The 13225-nt window shown below is 41.6% G+C and overlaps 1 protein-coding gene across 12 annotated transcripts in view; it reads left to right on the plus strand.

Moving 5' to 3' along the window:
- Positions 1-13225, plus strand: part of FRY (FRY microtubule binding protein) — a 337838-nt gene that overhangs the window by 265868 nt on the left and 58745 nt on the right. For all 12 annotated transcript variants that reach the window (XM_042996220.1, XM_015544523.2, XM_042995799.1 and 9 more), the window contains 7 exons: positions 1867-2017; positions 2565-2668; positions 3430-3615; positions 5804-6002; positions 7471-7592; positions 11600-11787; positions 13084-13178. In XM_042996220.1, coding sequence (XP_042852154.1) covers positions 1867-2017; positions 2565-2668; positions 3430-3615; positions 5804-6002; positions 7471-7592; positions 11600-11787; positions 13084-13178 — 1045 coding nt within the window. The remainder of the gene's footprint in view (positions 1-1866; positions 2018-2564; positions 2669-3429; positions 3616-5803; positions 6003-7470; positions 7593-11599; positions 11788-13083; positions 13179-13225) is intronic.

A 13225-nucleotide genomic window follows, 5' to 3' on the forward strand; every position in this document is an offset into this window, starting at 1 on the left:
TACAGGGGACCAGCAGCCTCGAATCTGTGACCTCTCACTGCCTTTCAAGAGTGCAGCCAAGAAAAACTTTATTTGGGAGAAATTGCCTAAAGCTGATCTAATACATCGTTCTTCTTGGATACGCCACAGCTCTCCAGATTGAGCCAGCTTGTCTGAAGCCATGTACCTGGCTCATATCACGTGACCCCGAGAGGAAATGTCGTCTTTGAATGCCACCGGCCTCTATGGAGAGCATTATAAAAAAAGAGCGCCATCATGAGTCTGGCTAGAGGCTTATCAATTTTGTTGACCTCCTAGAAGAACCTGCTCTGGGTTTCATTGATATGTTCTATTATTGGTTTGTTTGGGTTTTTAGTTGCTGTATCATTTATTTCTGCTCTCATTTTTATTATTTCCTTCATTCTGCTGGATTTGTGTTTTGTTCATTCTTTTTCTAGCTCCTTTAGGTATGAGGGTAGGTTGTTTTGAAACTTGTTGCTGTGCTTACTTTAAAGATATTGTTGAGGAAGTTCATTCATTCAAAAAATACTTGTTGATTCCCTGCCACATGTCAGATACTGTTCGCGGAACTAGGGAAACAGCAGTGAACAAAAGAACACGTCTACTGTCGTGCAGCTTGTCTGAGAGTCGGAGGAGGCAGTCAGTGCTGGGGAATGGGTGATCTGTGCCAGAAAGGAAAATTAAAGCAGGGTGAGAGGCGGAGGGGATGTCAAATGATTGGGGATTTCCTGGAAATCCTCTGCAATAAATTGATGCTTGGGCGAAGGCTTGTGTGAAGTGGAGGAGAGAACCACGTGGCTCTCCAGGACAGCTCTGCGGCCAAAACGAAAGCTAGAGGTGAAGTCCCTGAAGCTGGGTGGTGCCGAGCGTGATCACAGAACAGCAAGAAAGCCCAAATGACTGGCGTGGCGTGGGCAAGGGTGCTGGTGGTGGGAGATGAGCCAAGGGAGAAACAGCAGGAAGACCGTGTAAGGCCTTGAAGGCCACGGTGTAGAGTTCGGACTTCATTCTGAGTGGAGAGGGGAGCCACTGGAGAGTGTGAAGCAGAGAGAAAGACCTGAATGAACTCCTGTTTTAAAATGACTGCTCTGGCTTCTCTGTGGAAAAACAGACTGTAGCGGGGCCAGGACAGAAGCAGGGAAACAGTAGGGAAGCCATTGCAGTAACCATGTGAGAGAACATAGTGCCTTACCCTGGCAGTGATGGAGATGGTGAAAAGTGGACCTATTCTGGATATGTTTTGAAGGTACAGCTCACTGAATATGATGCCAAGTTACCTAACCTCTATTTCCCTTCTGTCAAGTAGGGGTAAGAGGTACCCATTACTGGGCTATTAATTATTAATATAATGTACAACGCATGGAAAAGTGCCTGGTACAAAGTAGGTATTCCCTGTGTTAGCTCCTAATGTACTTATTTTTATTATTACTATTATCCTCATCATGATTATCATGATTATGAGTTGGATGCGAGATGTAAGAGAAACGTCACAGATAGCTCTAAGGCTCCTGTCCTGAGCAAACTGGAAACGTGGAATTGGATTTTACTGCAATGGGGAAGACTGGAGAAAGCCCAAGTTCTCACAGTGATGAGAATGATTTAATGTTTTCTTTTTGCACGTCTGTATTTTCCATTGATCTGTAGTGCGTAATTGTACATTAGATTATCAAAACATAAAGGGACTAAAAAATCTAATCAAGTAATTCTAACCCATTGATCCTATAATTCATACTCACCAGATGGGATGGCTAGAGAGTTATTTTTACTAGCCTAAATTTGTAAGATTCTTTCTACAAACACCAAATAGGGAAAACAAAAATCATCACTCCCTAAAAGTAATGCACGCTTGTCTTTCTCGCCCTATAGATGACCCGATTTCTCCGTATACGGGCTGGCTGTTGACTATTACAGAGACCAAACAGCCACAGCCCTTACCCATGCCTTGTACTGGAGGATGCTGGGCCCCCCTGGTTGACTACCTCCCAGAGACTATCACTCCCCGGGGACCCCTCCACAGGTAAGTAGCATCTGTGGGTAGTGGGAAATGACTGCTTAGATCTGACTGGACTTTTCTTCCCATGAGAAGAGGGAGATCATTCCACGTCCTGTCAAGTGAAATGACCTTTGAAATCAGAGGGACCACGCGTGACTTTAATTGCGGTTCTCAGCACATTTGTAGCGTTTGGTTGACTATCAACCGATGTGCAAAGCTGCCTTGTAACTCAGAAGTTTTTCTTGATGTAATCTGGATGTGGATATGCATTCTGTGATGATTTTTAGATCGTGAGTAACTGGAAAAGAGGGCCCTTTTCTCCTCTTCCTCCCTCAGCTCTTATTACCTAGCAACGAGTAAGACTCCCTATTTTGTGATTAGCTCAGCAAAAGTTTCTTCTTTCTGTGGAATTCTGTGCTTTTTTGGAAAATAAATTCCATTCCCTGGAATAAGCGTCTCGCATAATTCTTCAGCAGGGCTCAAGGGCTGTATTTAATTGTGACTTAATGATCTGTCAGTGTGTTTCCATCCTCTTCAGAAGTTACATTAATTTCACCATGTCATTGATTAGGTGCAATATTGCTGTAATTTTTATGACTGAGATGGTGGTGGATCACAGTGTGAGAGAAGATTGGGCTCTTCATCTACCATTATTACTCCATGCTGTCTTCTTAGGTAAGAGTGGATCGAAGAGGAATTCTGGACTATGGGGTCAAAACCCTACAGACACAATCCAGAGAGCTTTCCTTTTACATTGACGTCCTGCTTTCCACAGTTCTGAAATATTTAGTCTCTTCCATTTTTCATCGCTTCTATGTGACATCTGCTCTATAATCTCAGTTGATCGGTCATTGCTTAAAATTGCCCTATTTCTGCACTATACAGTGGTACCTCGCTAATGCTATATCTATAAAGATACCCGAAACATATTGGGCCTCTCTGAGGGTCTTTGGCTAGATGTGATCGATTTAAAGCCGTGAGATACTGTCCGCACACAGACAGAAAGAAGACAGAGCGCAGCAGGCCAAGCACTGAGATTTTAAAATAGCCAAATGGTAAAATAAAAATGGGAAGAGGAACAAGCCAGGGAGGCTCAGAAGTTTAGTTAGAGAGCGATGAACAAAATTAGAATCCTTCAGTTAACAGGGAGACCCAGGGAAGAGAACATCCCAGGAAGGAGGAATGCTAACCATGTCAAAAGCTACTGAGAGGTCAAGAAAAGTCCATCTATCAGCATTTTAAGAGAACATTTGATTTAAGGAATAAAACATTTTTCCTAAGCCCAACTTCTTTATGTTGGTAACACAAACAATAACAAAGAAAACTGAACATTCTTTCAACATGTTCCTCCTGGGTAACTTGGAATCTTTACTATCCCTGGAATCTAAACGAGCTTAAAACTTGTTTGTACTAAGAGATTCCACTTTTTGTTCCAGGTTTGGACCATTACCGGCCTGAAGTCTTTGAACACAGCAAAAAATTGCTTCTTCACCTCTTGATTGCCCTCTCTTGCAACAGCAATTTTCATGCCATTGCTTCTGTGCTCCTGCAGACTCGAGAGATGGGTGAAGCTAAGACTCTAACAGTTCAGCCGGCTTATCAACCCGAGTATCTCTACACAGGTAACAAAAGAAGGAATAGCAGAGACCCTGAGACAGAATCACAAATATGAAGATAACTGAAGGTATCTGTGGAGCCCAAATTAACTTCTCTAACGTGATCACCACCCCCCTACAACTTTCCGAGTGAGCAAGTAGGAGCACAATAAATATGCCCCATTTCGCTTGATGTTAACTTGGTTCTCAAAATCCTTCAGTATTGAATATTTTCAAATGTCTGTTTCCTTATTATTACGATTGCTGCTCTCATTAAATATGTTCCTACTGATACATTGAAAATTATGTCCTTCGGCCAAGAGCATCAGTCTAAAATACTGAAGGATGGGAATGCTCCAAACAGTGACCACCCCCATCACCTTGAGAGCAGGTCATTGCCAAGGTGCCAGGTGTATCGCTGTGGACCTTCTAGTTCCCCTGAAGGAATATTCACCCTTTTAGTGACTGCTTTTCCTGGAAAGCACCACGGGTGGAAGTCTACTAAGAACCATGGCTGTTTTGAAACCAAAATGTTCTTTTTAGAAATAAGAACAGAAAGCATTAGATGAGTCATGTTTGAGTCGAAGAAACTACTCTGCTGTGTCCAGCTATTCATGAAAACTTTCCCGAAAGAGTTGACCAGTGGGTTTCATTTAGAATCGGAACATTTAAAATACCTTAAAGTGATAGCGAACTAACATTCCTGAACATTTTGTACGTTGCATTGGCGCTGGATATGGTATGGCACTTCATATGTCACCGTATACTTTATTCATCACCCTGAAGACGATGTGCCTTTTACTTAATACTTGTACTCAGTGCTGTCTTGTCCTTTGACACTGAGATTTTCCTCTGGGAAACAAATACTGCATTACTAAGTCTGAGACATAAGGACTACTGACCTCAGTTTAAGCCCTTTATTTTAAACCAACCTACACTTAATTGAAAAGAACCCATCAACAGCCACTCAGAGACACAAAACTCCTCACTATAGACGTTGAATTAAAAGAATCTGAAGACTTCTGGCTGTCGTAATTCCCCGGGATAAGGATGTATTCCATTAAGCACATGGTCTTAGACTGAGAACATCGCAGTGCCCATTAAGTTGTATATCTCTGAGTGCATCAATTTTGCATTCACTATCCCACTCTTGTGGCATACAGTGGGGATTTACAAAACAAAACACAATGTACCGTAGGCAAGACAAACGGTGGAAGCTAAAATGATTAAATCTGTAGCACACGTGGAATACGAGTACAAAGGGTTTGGAAAATGTCTCCTTTTCATAAACATTTATTAATTCTTATTGAACACCTACTTTCAACTGCGGATGCTCTCAAATCCAAGCTAAAAAAAAAAATCGAAGCTAAAAAAACCTGTGTGCTAGAAATTATTGTCTTTATCTTATTATAATAGGAAAGTTAGCTGCAGAGAAATTATATAAACTCCCTGAGATTGCACAGCAAATGGCAGAGATGATATTCAGGCCCAAGGCTTCTCCTGTTTCAGTGTATCTTCAGACCACCAGAACTATGTACTTTTTGTAATTATCAGGTAGGAGAAAAGGGATGATGGCGTATCTACATTTTCAAACCAGCAACACCCAGGGATGTAGAATGATAATCAAATATGAGGTGGGGAACAAACATAATATTTGTTGATACCGTATTTCTTTGACTACCACGAGACATACTTTATCAAAACATAGCAATATCCACATAATATTCACAGTTGTAAGCACATTTACTCAAAACATAACATCCATTATTAGGTGCTCGTATTCTCAACACTGGTACCATTTCACATATTTAAGTGGTCGAATACCCAAGAATAATTTACTAACAGCACAGTCGGGTCCAGATGTATAGGGGAACTGTCCGTCGGCCTGTGCACATATGCATGTGTGTGCACACAGACGCATGTGCACACGCGCACACACGCATACACCACTTCTTTTGCAGAAAGCATCAATTCAAACACCAGGCTACAAAATAACAGATCGCACTCCTATTACCCAGTACACTCTGGTTTACACAGCAGTGCAACTATCCCACAAGCAAGGAAAAACTATCAGTCTGGTTTCATCGTAACCATAGTTGAAATCAAATGTTTCCTCCAAGAGATTCAAATAACTACACCCTCCTGTATGCTCACCTCCTAACCTCAGTAAGCACCCTGCCTAGCACATTCTACCTTGACCTTCTTGTCCCACCAGGTGGCTTTGACTTCCTGAGAGAGGACCAGTCATCCCCAGTGCCAGACTCGGGGCTAAGCTCCAGTTCCACGTCCTCCAGCATCAGCCTGGGGGGCAGCAGTGGGAACCTCCCGCAGATGACCCAGGAGGTCGAAGACGTGGACACAGCCGCTGAAGCGGATGAGAAGGCGAACAAGCTCATTGAGTTTCTGACGACCAGGTAGTGGGGGCTCAGGGGACACAGGCCTGTTCTTAGGTTGGTCTTTTGGGGAAGTGGCATCGCTTTAGAACTTGACAGATGAAAAGGCGAGCCCGTGATTTTAGCAAAGCCTTCTTTTCTCTTCTAAATTGCATCTGCTGGAGTCTGTGTACAAGGCAGATACTGGCAGAAGTCTGAGATCCCACTGATGGCACAGTTGACAGGCAGGAGGTTTCGTGTAGAAAGACAATGCAGCAGATGGAGACAGGCCACGGTAGCGTCCCACGGTGAGGACGACTTTAATCATCTATTAGAGCTGCCGGGATCTGGGAGTTCTGAGACTTGGCAAAGAACATCCTCTGGAAACCAAATATATTAGCCACGGTCGACCCAGGAGCAGCTGCGGAGGGGACCATTATCTGCTCTTCTCGTCCAGAGCCATTTATAAATGGAAGTCAGAAACAATAGGAAGCATGATGGGAAAGGAAGCAAACTAATAATCAAAATCAAGAAAAGCTGCAAGCAAGCAATCCTGTCTTTTCAGCTCTTCTTCTGGTTCTTCCACTGAACAATTTAGCTTGTAAGGCTTCAGAATGTCTGGCACCCTGAGGTGCAGTATTTGCATCAAGAAAATCATGCTTACCTGGGACTCTGTCGGGGGGAGGGGACCCTATCCTTTCTCATTAATCCCAGAAGTCTAGTCTGTATAGTTGTTATCTGATACCCCCATGATCTTTCTTTCTCTCGGGAGTGCATCAATTCATACAAAAAATGACAAAAGAGCATTTTCTTTCCTCAGTTAATGATTCAGAGTATTTGCAGTTCACAGCTCAATACAGGACTTGATGAACAGGAAGCTAAGGAGGGGGGGCCTAATGGTAACTACATCCAGGATATTTCAGAGACCTGAATGGTCTGTGGGGAAGAAAAGTGTGCTCACCACTCAACACTGTCAGTACCTTGCATTGGGAAGAGTGTTCTGAAATTCTCACCTCTGGCTCCATCCTGTTCTTTCTGTTGAAAACCAAGTAGATAACAGAGGACGCATCTTTGGTTCATTTCTACAGTATTTGGTAGTCTAATGATATGATCCGGATAAAAGCATTATCTCTGCAAATCTAAAATATACAAATGTCTAAGTCTGTATTTTAATTAACATTTTATATCATTTTATTTGACAAACATGTAGCACCTGTTTTGTATAAACACCGTTCTGGTGAATTGAGAGGTTTTAACTTTGTGAGTAAATTTTGTGAGGTTTTCATTTTGTGAGTAAAACATAAGAAAAAATGTGTCTCCGTCAATTAGCTAGATCCATTTTGAGTATGCTCTTAAGCTTTACCAGACTGAAATTTACGCCCACATTAATCACTAAACTTTCAAAATCACATTGCACCTTTGGAGTTACAACTGCATAGGTGGTTTTTAAAATACAAAATGATTATATTTAAGTGGTTATATTTTTAACGTTTTGTATGTTTTGTTTAAGGGCATTTGGTCCACTTTGGTGCCATGAAGACATCACACCCAAAAATCAAAATTCAAAGAGTGCTGAACAGCTTACTAATTTTCTACGTCATGTTGTATCCGTATTTAAAGACTCCAAATCAGGTACTTTATCCAATTTCCCCAAATGCCACTTTCACCATTTTCTGTAATGGAGCATATTCTTCCCATTATAACCACACATTATACATACATACAAACATATATACGCATGCATATGTGTAAATATATGGTTCTATATTTGGCGCCGACAGCAGAATATTCATAGGGGAGCCTTGAAGCTTATTTCAAATGTGCCTAAGTGAATGATTGTTAATGTCCTGTATTTTTGCGTTATGCTCTATCAAATAATTCCCAGAGGTCACTGTTCACCTTGCTGCGTTTACCTCACTCAATTTAAACTACTCCCTCTAATATTAATTTTGTTTCGAGAAGGCCATGACACAACACATGCAGGAAAAGATGTTCAACATCACTGATCATCAGGGAAATGCAAATCAAAACCACAATGAGATATCACTTTACACCTGTCAGAATGGCTAGAATCAAAAAGACAACAGATAACAGTGTCGGCGAGGATGTAGAGAAAGAGGAACCCTCACGCACTGTTGGTGGGGATGTAAATTGGTGCAGCCAATGTGGAAAATGGTACGAAATTTCTCCCCCCAAAATTAAAAATAGAAATATCATATGATACAGTAATTTAGCTACTGGGTATTTACCCAAAGAAAATGAAAACACTAACTTGAAAGGATATATGCACCCCTGTGTTTATTGTAGCATTATTTGCAGTAGCCAAGATACGGAAGTAACTCAAGTGTCCATCCATAGATGAGTGGATAAGGAAGACTGTGTGTGTGTGTGTGTGTGTGTGTGTGTGCGCGCGCGCGCATGCATGTGTTTGCATGCGTGCGTGCATGTATATAGTTGTAGATATGTATTCATTCCATATATATTCCATTGATACAATATGTATATTTTATACATAATGGAATATATATAACAATATATAATAATGGACTGTCATACAGCCATAAAAAAGGATTAGATCTTGCCATTTGTGACAACGTGGATGTACCTACAGGCTAGGAAGCTAAGTGAAGTAAGTCAGATTGAAGAAAAAAAATTGCAACATGATTCTACTCATGTGAAATCTAAAAAACAAATGCATTAACAAAAAGCAGAATCGGACCTATAAATAGAACAAACTGAGGGTGGCCAGAGGGAAGGGTGTAGGGAAATGGGCAAAGTGGATGAAGGGGAGAGAGAGATACAGGCTTCCGGTTATGGAAGGAATAAGTCACGGGACTAAAAGGCACAGCATAGGGAATCTAGTCAACGATAGTATGACAGTGTTGTTGTGTTGTATGGTGATAGATGGTAGACACTTGTGGTGAGCGAAACGTACAGGGAAGTCGAAGAGGTCAAATCCCTGTGTTTTACACCTGAAGCTAATGTGACATTGTGTGTCAAGCATACTCAAATTTTGACATTTTACAAAAAAGCGAAGGCAGCCATGAGTAATAAATCTTACTGACTGTATTCAGACTCAACTGTGAAAAACTGCCAGATTTGAAAACTGGTTTAAAAAAGAGTTCTGTGATAAAATGTCTTTGACTTTGAAAGTATTTGCTAATAATTCCTGTGCCGATGATCATTCAATATTCTGAACACACTGTGATTCTTATGTAGATTATAATAACATCAGGATGTTTAAGCCCTTAGCTACATACCATTCAGATTCAACTTGGCCTGGGCTGATCTGTGTGTGAAATTTAAATCTGGTTCCTCAGCGTAAAGCAACAACTACCCCTACCTTTTTTCACACACCAGGCTGACCAAATGAAATACAGCTCGCTGGCTTTCTCAGCTGCTCTGATAATTAGCACATCTCACAGTTTGAAACATTCCAGATTAGCCACATCTCTTCTCATTATCAGAGGGTGCTTTCTAAAAAAGCAAAAAATACTGATAAACTGAAACGAGTTTCTCATTTCAGGAATAGGAGTGACATTTCTTGTTTTGAGCTTGTTTGGGAATGTTTGTGAAATGTCACCACCTCTTATACTGCTATTTCCCTCACTTAGAAGTCACTTGATGGTTGAATATAACCCAAAGGAAGAAATTTACTGTTTGTGTACAAACCCTTAATTGGCTTAAAATCTTTGATTGCATGAAGACGATGAAAATGAGAAAACTCATGAATCCCTGTACTGTTTTCCCAGAGGATGCTTAGAGTCTGAGTCTTTTCACATCTTGCCCCAGACATTTTTACTCACTACGGTTTCTTTATACATCTCTGCTCTCGGCCTGTTTCCACTGCAGCACAATAAAATATGTTCCTGGAAACACTTGTATTAAACAGGGTAGCATAACTGCTACAACACACAACCCCCAAAGCTCAGAGGCTTAACACAGTAGAAGGTTACTTCTGATCACATAACAGTTCAGTATAGAGTTGAACTGTTCAATTTAAAGAGGCTTTAATTTAGATAGCCTCTCTTAAGGACATTGGCATAGTTTGGCAGGCGGCCTTCCACATGGTGCTTCAAAGACCTTCCTTCTGTGGCTCTGATCACCTCAGCTCAGAGGTCCTCAGCCCTCTTCAGCCAGCCAGCAGGTGGAGGAAGAGAGTGAGTGGAGGATTACTCAGGAGGAATTTACACCACACGTGGCTCGAACGTGGCTTGAACGTGGCTCGAACGTGGCATCCATGCTTCTTCCCACATTCCACCAGCCAGAACTCAGGCACAAGGCCACAACTGCAAGAAAGGCTGGGAAATGTAGGTTTGCTGTGTGACACATTAAATAGCCTTTCTTAAGGACATTGTCATGTCATTGGTGGCACTGTCACCAAGAACATGGTGGGGTGCTATAGTCCTACCAGTATAGTTCTAGCCGTCAGGTCCATTCTGATTTCAATAAGTTTTGTTTGTTGACCGAGGATCTAACACCGCACATAATAAAATTAAGTAGGAAAATGAAACAAAATAAAGGTACAAATTCCATTTTGAAACACGATCCATTCATAAATTGTGAACTGCCTATATGGGTTTAATCCTGTATTTCCTACCTTGAATATGCCTAAGTCATTTTCCAGGGCCCGTTGTTTGCTCTGTAGGAACATTCTCTCATATAATCCAAAGGTCCCTAGGGTCAAACAGCCAGGCAGCAGCTAAGAACAATGACATTAAATGCTCCCTCCTAGTTCACTTTCATGTGACCGTCAAATGTACCACGGAATCCCCTAGATCACAGAGACAGCCAAAATCACTGTTTTCATCTTGTCCTCTGACTTTGTAGTCAGTTTTTCTCCTGCAGAGAGGCACAGCAGAGAGTACAGATCAATGGCCCAGAGTTCAATCATGTGCTTTACCTTACATTTTCACTTCCTTCTGATCAGGTGGTTTCCTGATGACTGAGATTACCTTCATGCTATTGGAAGAACCAATTTCGGGCGAGAGTTGAGATGATGGTTGCCTTCTTGGCAACATCTGCATTTCAATATCTGCATATTCATAGACTATTCTGAAGAGCAAAGACTTTGGTAGAGGCCTTGGTTGTGTTCAGAGTTGATGCGATCCATTAACAGCTTTCCTCTGCACAAGTACTCTGAAAACTAGTTCCTAACAAATTCTCTTAGGAAAAAAGGAGTGAAAGTACTCTATGCAAAAAAGTACTTCAGAAGAACAATGTAGAAAAATGCTAGGGCAATAAACAAGAATACATTTGTGAGTATATTCTGTGTCAGACACTGTACAAAGCATTTTTTAAATCGTCGAATTTTCACAACTCTATGATACAGATACTATTATTCTCCAATTAAAAAAAAGAAAATAGGGTCATAGAGACTACATTTCTTTTCAGAGTCCCAAAACCCCTTGTTCAAAACCAGGATCACCTTGCTGCAAAGCTTCTGACTCTACTACACTATGCCTCTTTAAGGTCTGTTCAAAGTTGTTGTTGTTGTTGTTTTAACTCTAAAATGGCTCATTCTTAAATAAGTACCACCAGAGGATAGCTCTTTGCAGTTAGCCTGATTTAAACCTATCGATCACCGATGCCCCAGGGTTTTCAGAGTATAGGTTGACCATCTGCCTCTTGGTGCCTAGGTTTCCATCTGGAGCAGCACTTGAGTGAAGTTGCATTGCAGACCGCCCTCGCAAGCTCTTCGAGGCACTATGCCGGTCGGTCCTTTCAGATATTCCGGGCGCTCAAGCAACCTCTGTCAGCACATGCCTTGTCTGACCTTCTCTCCAGGCTGGTGGAGGTGATTGGAGAACATGGAGATGAGATTCAGGTACCACCAAACTCATTCTCCTTCTCTCATGTCAAAGATGAGGACTTAACGACTTTCTTTGAGCCTTCTTTTTCTCGCCAATTATCTCAGCCATGTGGGCATATACAATTTATTTTAAAAATTTCTGGATGTGAACTTTTATATTTACAAAAATCACTTTGGGGTGCCTGGGTGGCTCAGTCTGTTAAATGTGCAGCCCTTGATTTTGGCTCAGGTCATGATCTCACAGTTCATGGAATCCAGCCCCGCATCAGGCTCTGCATGGACAGTGGGGAGCCTGCTTGGGACTCTCTCTCTCCCTGTCTCTCTCTGCCCCTCCCCTGTTAGCACACACACACACTCTCTCTCTCTCAAAATGAATAAATAAACTTAAAAAAATCACTTCAAGGCGCATTGTTCTAGAAATTCAGTGGATATTGTTTTATTGAGCCAACAACTGAAAATCCCGTGGTGACTCCTTGGTTGTTTTTGTTGTTAGTTTTAGTTGACTGGGAATTGGGGAATTATTTGCATTGTTTTTTCCTTTTGCCACCAGCCCCTAGGCTGGCAAAGGACAAAACCAGGATGCTGTTGTGCAGTCTCCCCACCCAGAGAAGAGATCTCCATCATATCTAAGCAGAACACTACCCCTCTCTGTATAACTAACCCTCAGTACACTGAGAAGAGCTGAAGAAGTAATGGAGAGAATAGATGCCACAAGAAGACCCTGTACATAGATCCCAGGCACTGGGGTGCATTACAAGCATCACGAGGGCATTACAAGCTCTGTAGCTTGGGCCAAGCCTTTCTTTCCCTTCTTTTCCATCAGAAAAGTTACTACACCCCAGGAGACTAACACACGTGTGAACTCTAGCCTCTTTTCCTCTTTCTGGACATTAGATTGCTCTTCAAAATGTCACTGATGTACAGACCTTCTCATACCTCAGCTCTTAATTTCTGGCTCAGATACTGACATTCTGTATTTCAAATGTCCACCATTCCCCTCATCAAGGGGCAACGATTGCCACCTTAGCCTTTGCTTCTCCCTGCTGGATTTAAAATGAGATTGACATGTTGAGGATGTCAGAGCTAGGGAAATAAATCTTGGTGATTACCTGCTAACTGCTAAGCCATCTGAATTTCCTAAGTGGCCGTTAAATTTGTTTTTAGACTCGGTAAGTTAAAGTAGCATAGATTGTCTAGCACTCAATGATATTAAAATTAGATTTGAATAAAGTTTGTGTTAATTAAATTTATCTTCAGGAAGGGAACAGTAGTTTTAAGCAGTACAAAATGTTATCTTTGCATGTCTGGCAGGGTTATGTAATGGAAGCACTCCTTACATTGGAAGCTGCTGTGGATAACTTGTCTGACTGCTTGAGGAACAGCGATCTCTTAACGGTATTATCTCGGTGAGAAGCTTAATGACTTTTGAAATCAAATATGCTGGACTTAATAT

This window comes from Panthera tigris, chromosome A1 (genome assembly GCF_018350195.1).
Source record: "Panthera tigris isolate Pti1 chromosome A1, P.tigris_Pti1_mat1.1, whole genome shotgun sequence".
In the NCBI taxonomy this organism is placed as follows: domain Eukaryota; kingdom Metazoa; phylum Chordata; class Mammalia; order Carnivora; family Felidae; genus Panthera; species Panthera tigris.